The sequence below is a fragment of the Malus sylvestris genome, chromosome 2 (genome assembly GCF_916048215.2).
Source record: "Malus sylvestris chromosome 2, drMalSylv7.2, whole genome shotgun sequence".
NCBI classification, from domain to species: Eukaryota; Viridiplantae; Streptophyta; class Magnoliopsida; order Rosales; family Rosaceae; genus Malus; species Malus sylvestris.
Window position 1 is genome coordinate 29542150 of NC_062261.1, and position 8966 is coordinate 29551115.

Here is an 8966-nt window from a genome sequence, read left to right on the forward strand (position 1 = left end):
CTTCATGTTAAAAAGTAGATATTTTTTTTTGGGTTTGCACCAATTTTTATCCAAAGATTTTTATCGAACAGGTCGATATTGAACTATTTGGTTTAGATCACAAAATACTTGAGCTTCGGCCATGCAAATCGAACGGGTCGATGTTGAAGCATATATATCTCATATATACATGCTCTTTATGCAAAGGGATTCCTATTTTTTTTTTAAATGAGAATTAGGTATGGGCTCATTTCACATCGAATTTAAACGATTTAAACCGTCTATTTTGTAAAACTCGATTTATAGATCATCCTTACAAAAATTCAATTCAATCCAAAATCATTTGCTTATTTAATAATCAAGATAAAATTTCATTGTTTCTTATATAACAAAGTATTCATTAATTTCTTTGAATTCAATTAGATGTCTTAGATATTTCCAATTTGGCTAATATTTTGCAAGAATGATCTATGAGGTGCAACTTGAAAAATAGACAGTTTCGATATGGTATGGACCCCAGAACTAATCTCCATTTTTATAAAAAAAAAAAAAAAATACCTTAAAGGCTTTCTACACATATAAGTGATTTGTGCTACGAAAGTCAGCATTATATTAAACTAATAACTTTCTTTATTCAAAAACAATAATAAACAAGTTTCCTGTATCAATCGTTCGGGTCTTGATCTATAACCTCTTGGAAAAGACTATGATGAGTCTGTAACCCTCGTTTTTCTTCGAACAACCACTTTTTGATTAAAATCAAGTAATTCATATCATTATCAAATCCTATTAGGTGTTCCATCGCAGAATTAGAAGACATTATGATATAAGTATCATTTAAGTGACAAAATTAAGCTGCCTACATGCATGGAAGGCTGCCTAAATGCCACGTCCCTACTTAGATCTATATCCTGCGTATGCTTTCTAATTATATTGTCAATGGCCAAGCTATAGAGAACAAAATTTTCGACTATTTTTGTAAATTACATGATGTAACAGTTAATAATTGAACTTCTTTAAATCATTAAAAAAAGGAGGATGATTCTCTCATCTCTTAATCTTTCTTCTCTTTCCTCTCCTCCTATTTGAATGGTTACAGTTAAATCACGTCAACGTTTTGTATTAATTTTTTAATAGTCAAAAGAAGACACAAAGCAATCTGTGAGAGGGGAAGAGGGAAGAGAATGGAAATAGGAGGGGAGAAAATCATATTTCTTAAAAAAAAAAAAGCTCAACCATCCACCGTCACATCATGTGATCTACAAAATATAATCTAAAAATTTAGTCTCTAACATTTTTCTATTGTCAATATATCAATATGTTTGTCATTTTTCATGCTTTCAATTAATAAATATTTTTCAACCAAAAAAATTATTATTATGAAATATTGTGGATGTTTTATCATTTTCTTATTGTACTTTTGAAGGGGCTTAGTACCATGTGATCTAAGAAATTCTTTGTTAATAGTGCAACTCCACAGTCTAATTGATATATTACGATCCCACAGTTGGGTTGTCGATTCTTCCATGCATATGTATGAGTGGCCAGTAAGATCACCGTCCCATGCACAAAAGTAAACAAGATTATCAATAATCATCTTCCCGATCTTATTGATGAATTTATTCTTATGCATTAACGTTAGTAACTTTGAAGGTATAAAATTAACAGGTGCTCGGCAGTTTCGGAGAGTATAGTACAAACACAATTGATCAAGAGCATTTCGAAAGCCATGGGGCCCGAGGCAACGAACTCTTATGTCATTGCTCAAGGATTAATTTTTAATTTTTGTTTTTTTTAAAAGGGCTTTCACGCGACGAACAGTGCAAACTATTCGTCTCCCAAAGGCGCTGAGGCGATGAACTCTTATGTTGCGCAAAATTGACTTTTGTAGCGCAAAATATGGCGCTAAAACCTATGTTAGCGCAAAATTGTTGTTGTCTTATGTGACGAAAGGAACATTTTGTCGCTCAAATATTTCTTTTCACGATGAAATAAAAGATATGATACCATATATATATAGGAATAGAGTTATTGCCACATAGAGGACCTGCGCGTTGTGATAAGAGGATGATCCTTCCCAATCATTTCCTTCCAGGCCTTAAACTTTCACCTGTAATCTAGATACAGCCAAAGAGATCTGAATGCATGCGGGCTTAATTAGAGCATATTGACGGATCCTTTAGCTTACAATGTGTACACGTACTCCCCTGCACATATGGATTATGTATGCACACAAAAGAATGGTCTGATTACTTGCAGTCATGTAAATCTAAATAAAAAGGAAATATCTTCGCTCACCACTTCTGGATGGCGGTGATGATTAACACTTTATTGACGTGTAGTAAATAAATTAAATCATACTCATCTAGTAACAATTAATATGTTGATAATGTTTGTCTCTACCACTTAAGAATAGTGAGCAAAAATACATCCAAATAAAAATTGCACAATATGCTACTTCAAGGTGCACTTTCTTGTCCACATAGCACAAATATCATAATCGAAATCCATCATTTTATAAGCCATCGTTTGTAAACCATCTATGCAAGGAATCAATCGATCTAATAGAGATCAATCATCTAGTTGTCCATTTGCATCAAATAACTATAAGCTTCATTATGAGGTTTAACTAAAAATTCGTTAATGACTGTTAAATTCACAGGCATCAAATAGCAGGTTTTTACCCACTTAGTACTACAATCCAGTAGCATTCTTCTTCATATGTAGATGAGAAGTCTTATGATCGAATCTCATAGATGACAAGTTCATAGCCAATTTATTTTCCATCCCCTTAGTATTAATATATCGTTGTTCAAAAAAATATCAGATTTTTAATTCAAGAACTCATTGTAAACTAAAATAAAAGTTTAACTAATTCTAAATTTTATTCTCAAATCATTTGGAATACCATTAAGCATAATGGTACTATAAACACAAAGATAGAACCCACCGAGGTATATTGTATGCTTTAGTTAAATTTAGTAATTGGGGAAGTTCACTTTAAAAGGATGTAAACATGTATGAGAAGTTAATGTCATGACTTCACATGGTTTCAAAGTTCAACAAAAAAGGGTTTCAAATATTTTACAGAGAATTGATACTCTAAAAAAGTCATCATGAACGGTTAAAGGTACAATTTCTCGTTTATATTTCGATAATGACGAGTGTATATTAACATTTTTAGAGTGCAAATAACATCTCTCTTGTAACTATATGTTAGTCAAATTATCAATTTGAACGCAATCATATTGGTGTAGAGTTTTGTTTGAACAAATGATTCAATTTAATTTAAACTTTTGAAGAAATAATTTAGCTGGTCCGGACGAGTCCATCCCAATGATTCATGAATTTAGAACCCGATTAATTGAGGCTTAGTTCAAGTACAGAACGTTTCACCTTCCAAGAAAATGATATCTAAACTAGCAAATTACAGTTAATGAAAATTTAAAGCTATGAAGAAAATATAGTAGAGCCAAAAGGAATTTTATAGAGACTGCAGTGACAAATTTATGTTAATAACAACTCTATTTTTCTTCTAACAAATTGTAAATTGTACTATAAACGCTGCCGCAGTATAACATGCACATTGTTTCCGGTCCACTGCCCTCATCATTTTGACCTGTCTCCTATTTTTATCTATATATACATACACTTCATCAGGCTCAGAAGCTAACCCTTCTCTGGATTCAACCACTGGTGAAGAGAAAGAGTGGCCTTAAAATTACAATTTTAAGAGTCTCTCTTTCTCTCTCGTCAGAAGCAAGAAAATCCAGATCTCTCTGCGTTGCTTTTGTAACTTATTTGTTTTTTTTGTGGTGATTTTTGAGTTAAGTCTCCAATTTTTCCTTTGTGATCATAAAACCCAACCCCCTGAAAATTCCATCCAGCTCTCGAGCATTTGGTTGAAGTAACTCACAAGAAAAAATCAGTACCCACCAATACAACCAAAAGCTAGACCAAAACAAGACACTTGTTCTTTTCGCAAAGCCAGCAGGGATCTTATAAGCACTTCTAGTCCCAAACCCAAAATAAACACATATTGTCCCAGCCAACTCAGTTTTCATTGCTTTCTCTTGACAATGGAGGCATTGCAAGGAGGGCAAATGGGGTTGGTTTTGCAGCAAGCAAAGGCGCCGCTATTTGTGCCGTTGCTAAAGCTGTTGGTGGTTTTGTGCTTGGGGATGTCTGTGATGCTTTTTGTGGAGAAGGTATACATGGGCATTGTCATAACATTGATTAAGCTGTTTAGGAGAAAGCCTGAGAAGAAGTGGAAATGGGAAGCTGTTAAGGATGATGTTGAGCTTGGCAACTCGGCTTATCCTATGGTTCTATTGCAAATTCCTATGTACAATGAAAAAGAGGTACTCTTTTATTTATTTGTTTGTTTTTTTTTTATCTGTAGCTTAGATTTGGTTTTGGAGTTATTGTCCAGTGGTATTTTTCTTTATTTGTAAGTGAAAGCTTTTAGGTTCGAATCTTGTGGATAGTGAGTTTGATACCAATTTATTTCCCAATGAAGAAAGTTCGTCAGCTATCAATCGGAATTTTGAGTGTAACATTGTGGTGCTTGATGCAGGTTTATCAGCTATCAATTGGAGCTGCATGTGGGCTTTCCTGGCCATCGGATAGGGTCATCATCCAAGTTCTTGATGATTCAACAGATCCAGCCATCAAGGTTCTTTCTTTTTACTGATTTATTAAAATTGATGTTGAGCTTTTCTTTACATTTTCAAAGTTGATAGACTGATATATTGTGGTTGGTAGAGTGTAAATATAGATTGGCATCAAGACGAAAGTTCATTTAATCAATATCTAAGATTGATAGTATGATAACATAATATATAATATATAAGGTTGTTTAAGAGAATTTTTATATTTAAACTCGATAGCTAATACAGACATCACAAAGAAAAATCACCCTTATCTACTTACAATGTGATATCTCATCCATACTTTATAAGAAAAAGACGAAATAATTTTTTTAAAGTGCCAATGTCACAGATACCTTAACTTGTGCACATTATATAAGTTTTTATGTGCATTTTGCTCAAGGTGTTTTACTCTTTTGATTAATTTAAATATAAAAATTTCTTCAATCAACTTTCCCCCAGAAAATTAATAATTTGGATGTTGACTAAAAATAAAAAATCATCTGGGTCAAAACATGAGAGAGAAACTCAGCCATGCCACTAATTAATACCTCCTTCTGCAAGTATTTCCCTTCTGGGAAAGTCCAATGCAGCAATTTCCCCATCAAAACCTAAAACAAAAAACCAAAACTTGCCCAATTAAAGCGACGAACATTTCAATGTGTGATGGGTTTTGACCTAAAAACAACAGGATTTGGTGGAACTAGAAGTGAAAAGATGGGCAGGTAAAGGAATAAACATAAAGTACGAGATCAGGGACAACAGAAATGGTTACAAAGCAGGGGCTCTGAAAGAAGGAATGAAGCACAGTTATGTCAAACAGTGTGACTTTGTCGCCATCTTTGATGCTGACTTCCAACCTGACCCTGATTTTCTCTGGCGCACCATTCCATTTCTTATCCACAACTCTGATGTTGCTCTTGTCCAAACCCGTTGGAAATTCGGTAATTATCATTATTTCTTTATTATTATTATTGTTATTATTCCTATTCTACTTACTTAAACTTGTTTAATTAGTGCGAGCCATACTTTATGTAGAATGTGAGTTGATTGCTTCTTAAACGTATTAATTACTTTGGGTTCCTTAAATATATAAACCTAGATAGAGCTTAAAAATATGATAAGACCGTGGCGTAACCAAGTTGACTATAATAGTGTGCTACACTCTCTGGATCCATGTTCGAATAAGAAGAGAAGTATTAGTACAAATATGTTAGCATAACATCATAAAGGTTTTTCTACTTTGAAGCATACGAAACTCAATCCACGATTAGTTGAGCACTTCAGAATTTCAGGGATTTTAAAAAATTCTGTGGATGTGTGATTGAGTTTGTTTAGATTCTGTCATAAAATATCTATTTACCTTTTGACGAAGAGGATAGCTCTTTACTATCTAATATAATGGAGGAAAATAGAATTGTAAGAACACACAAGGGTAAAGGTGTGATGATGATTTCTTGGTGGTGTTGCAGTAAATTCTGATGAGTGCTTGATGACAAGAATGCAAGAGATGTCATTAGATTACCATTTCACGGTGGAGCAAGAAGTGGGGTCTGCAACTCATGCCTTCTTTGGTTTCAATGGTAAAGCACTTCTTAAAAATTGCCAACGGAAATATAAAAAGGTATTCAGTTTCCCCAATTGACGACATGACACTGAGAATGTGTGATGCAGGCACGGCTGGTGTGTGGAGAATTGCAGCGCTCAATGAGGCCGGAGGATGGAAGGACCGCACAACTGTGGAGGATATGGATTTAGCTGTCCGAGCTAGTCTAAGAGGGTGGAAATTCATATATCTTTCTGACCTTAAGGTAATCAAATTTGCCAAACGATAACAGTCTTGTCAAAATTAATATCGAGAAATCTTACGTTTACAAGACGTTGGATTTAATTATGCCTTAAGAAAGACAATTTCCATGATAATCATCTCCTGCTATTGAGGTTTCGAAAATTACCTTGCAAATGAAAAACTGTACCGTTTTAGTAGAAATCCGGTCACAGAAAATCCTTAATTATGATCCTTTCTTTACTTACTAACCTTCTGAGTAGAGACTAACTTGCAGACAATTTTCCGTTGGTCTTTTCCTGTTCAGTGATATTTCACTTTTGATCCAATATTAATAATTGTGTACATTTCAGGTGAAAAATGAATTGCCAAGTACTTTCAAAGCCTACCGTTATCAACAGCACCGATGGTCTTGTGGCCCTGCTAATCTCTTCCGAAAGATGGCGATGGAGATTGTAAGAAACAAGGTAAATTAAACAGCACCGCCCCCCACCCCCCCGGGGCTCGCGGAAACACATTTCTGTTTTGTTTCTGCCTAAATTTAAAACCAAGTCACAAAGGCAGAAGTACTATATCTTTTTATTTATCCGTACTCACAGCTACTTTATAATATTTTGCAGAAGGTGTCCCCAATGAAGAAGTTTCATGTCATCTACAGCTTTTTCTTTGTGCGCAAAATTGTAGCACATGTTGTCACCTTTGTCTTCTACTGTATCATTTTACCTGCAACGGTTTTTGTTCCTGAAATTCAAGTTCCCATTTGGGGTGCTGTTTACATTCCGTCCACCATTACTCTCCTCAATGCCGTTGGAACTCCAAGGTCTTTGTTGTGTCAAACTATGACAAACTAAAACCTATCTCTTCATTAACAGATAATGCAATAGATGTTTTCGTTCAAAGTTAACTATTGATTACTAATACTTTCAAAGGTCATATTTACAGATCACTCCACCTATTAATTTTCTGGATCCTCTTCGAGAATGTCATGTCTCTGCACCGGACCAAGGCAACACTTATAGGTCTGTTTGAAGCAGGGAGAGTAAACGAATGGGTCGTCACTGAGAAACTTGGGGATGCTCTCAAAACAAAATCAGGTGCAAAAGCTTCGAGGAAACCTCGAATAAGGATTGGAGAAAGGTATATGATTCTTTGCCTTTCGTTTCACTTGTTAATCCATATGTCCATCATTCCTTTCATAGAAGACATCATCGGGTAATTCCTTACGTAAAATGCTACATCTGTTTTGAAAGCGAGGATATGAAGTTTACGTTTTCTGTTCTTATGGTTACCAATAACAGACTGCATATGCTTGAGCTCATTGTTGGATTCTACCTCTTCTTCTGCGGGTGCTACGATCTTTCATTTGGAAAGAACGGCTACTTCATCTACCTGTTCATCCAGTCCATAGCATTTTTCATTGCGGGGGTTGGTTACGTTGGCACCTTTGTCCCCAACCCATAGCCGTACGCATTGCCCGAATTGTTTCAAGACTTCGTTAATCAACGTCCCTTCTGGCATTGTCGTCGGAGAGATCAAAGATACACGGTGGTTTGATGCTGTTTATAGGCGGGTCATTCTTTTATTAAGTTATTTCTTTGTGGACAGTGTAGGAAGATAAGGATGAGAGCGCAAGGAGAGTACCTTATGAGTGTATTGGAAGAGCATTACATATTGTAAACATGCAGCAGCAATAACATATGGATTTTGTCACAAGAATTATGTACTTGGAAGGGCTACTGATTTGTAATAACAAATTATATGGGATTTTGCTTGGGAATAATGAAGGCAGTATCATTTATCAAAATTAAATTCCCATCTTTATACAGCAGCTAGTACTACAATCTAATTGTATTTTTCTTCACCATAAGTAAGAGGTCCTAAGTTTTGATAAATTAGTAAGAATACAGTGCAGCTGATTAGTAAGAGTGTATGCTATTTGATATATGTAATATTTATTCCAAATAAATACATAATTTGCTTCAATATAGAATATTTTTGCTCACCACCCTTAACCTCAAGTGATGGTGATGGTCACTACCCTATTTATCATCATTGTATGAGTTTAAGTTTCGAGATTTGTGTAGTGAATAGACACAAGTCTCAAAATTTTAACTCGTCCAATAATAATTAGGGTAGTGAGTATTATCACCACTTAATGATGGTAAGCAAAAATATAGCTTTATTAATTGTAGAGAAAATAGTAAAAATGGTTCATTAACTAAAAATTCATAATTATTGGTCTCTTAACTCTTCAAAACATGCAATTATGGTTCTTTTCATTAAATCAGTCAATACTTCCGTCAAAATGAGTCACATGTCACGCACATGAGGCTGAATCAAAAGGCAAATATGGGAAACTAAATAAATAATTAAAATTGTAGAAATAATCCCTCAACTTTAAAACAATTGTAGAAATGATTATTCAAATATGACTCATTTTGACAGAAGTCCTGATACAGTTGACGAAAAATATCATAATTGCACATTTTGAGGAGTTAAGGAGTCAATAGTCATGAATTTTAGTTGAGGAACCATTGCTCTAATTGAGTTAA

The 8966-nt window shown here is 34.5% G+C and overlaps 1 protein-coding gene across 1 annotated transcript; it reads left to right on the forward strand.

The window, feature by feature from the left end:
• Nucleotides 1–3576: 3576 nt before the first annotated feature.
• On the forward strand, nucleotides 3577–8235 carry LOC126589710 (glucomannan 4-beta-mannosyltransferase 9-like). The gene is made up of 9 exons (XM_050255091.1): nucleotides 3577–4340; nucleotides 4556–4654; nucleotides 5320–5572; nucleotides 6101–6211; nucleotides 6303–6439; nucleotides 6768–6881; nucleotides 7035–7234; nucleotides 7357–7551; nucleotides 7713–8235. The coding sequence occupies exons 1-9, from the start codon at nucleotides 4059–4061 to the stop codon at nucleotides 7873–7875; spliced, it is 1554 nt and encodes a 517-aa protein (XP_050111048.1). The 5' UTR covers nucleotides 3577–4058; the 3' UTR covers nucleotides 7876–8235.
• The last annotated feature ends 731 nt before the right edge of the window (nucleotides 8236–8966 follow it).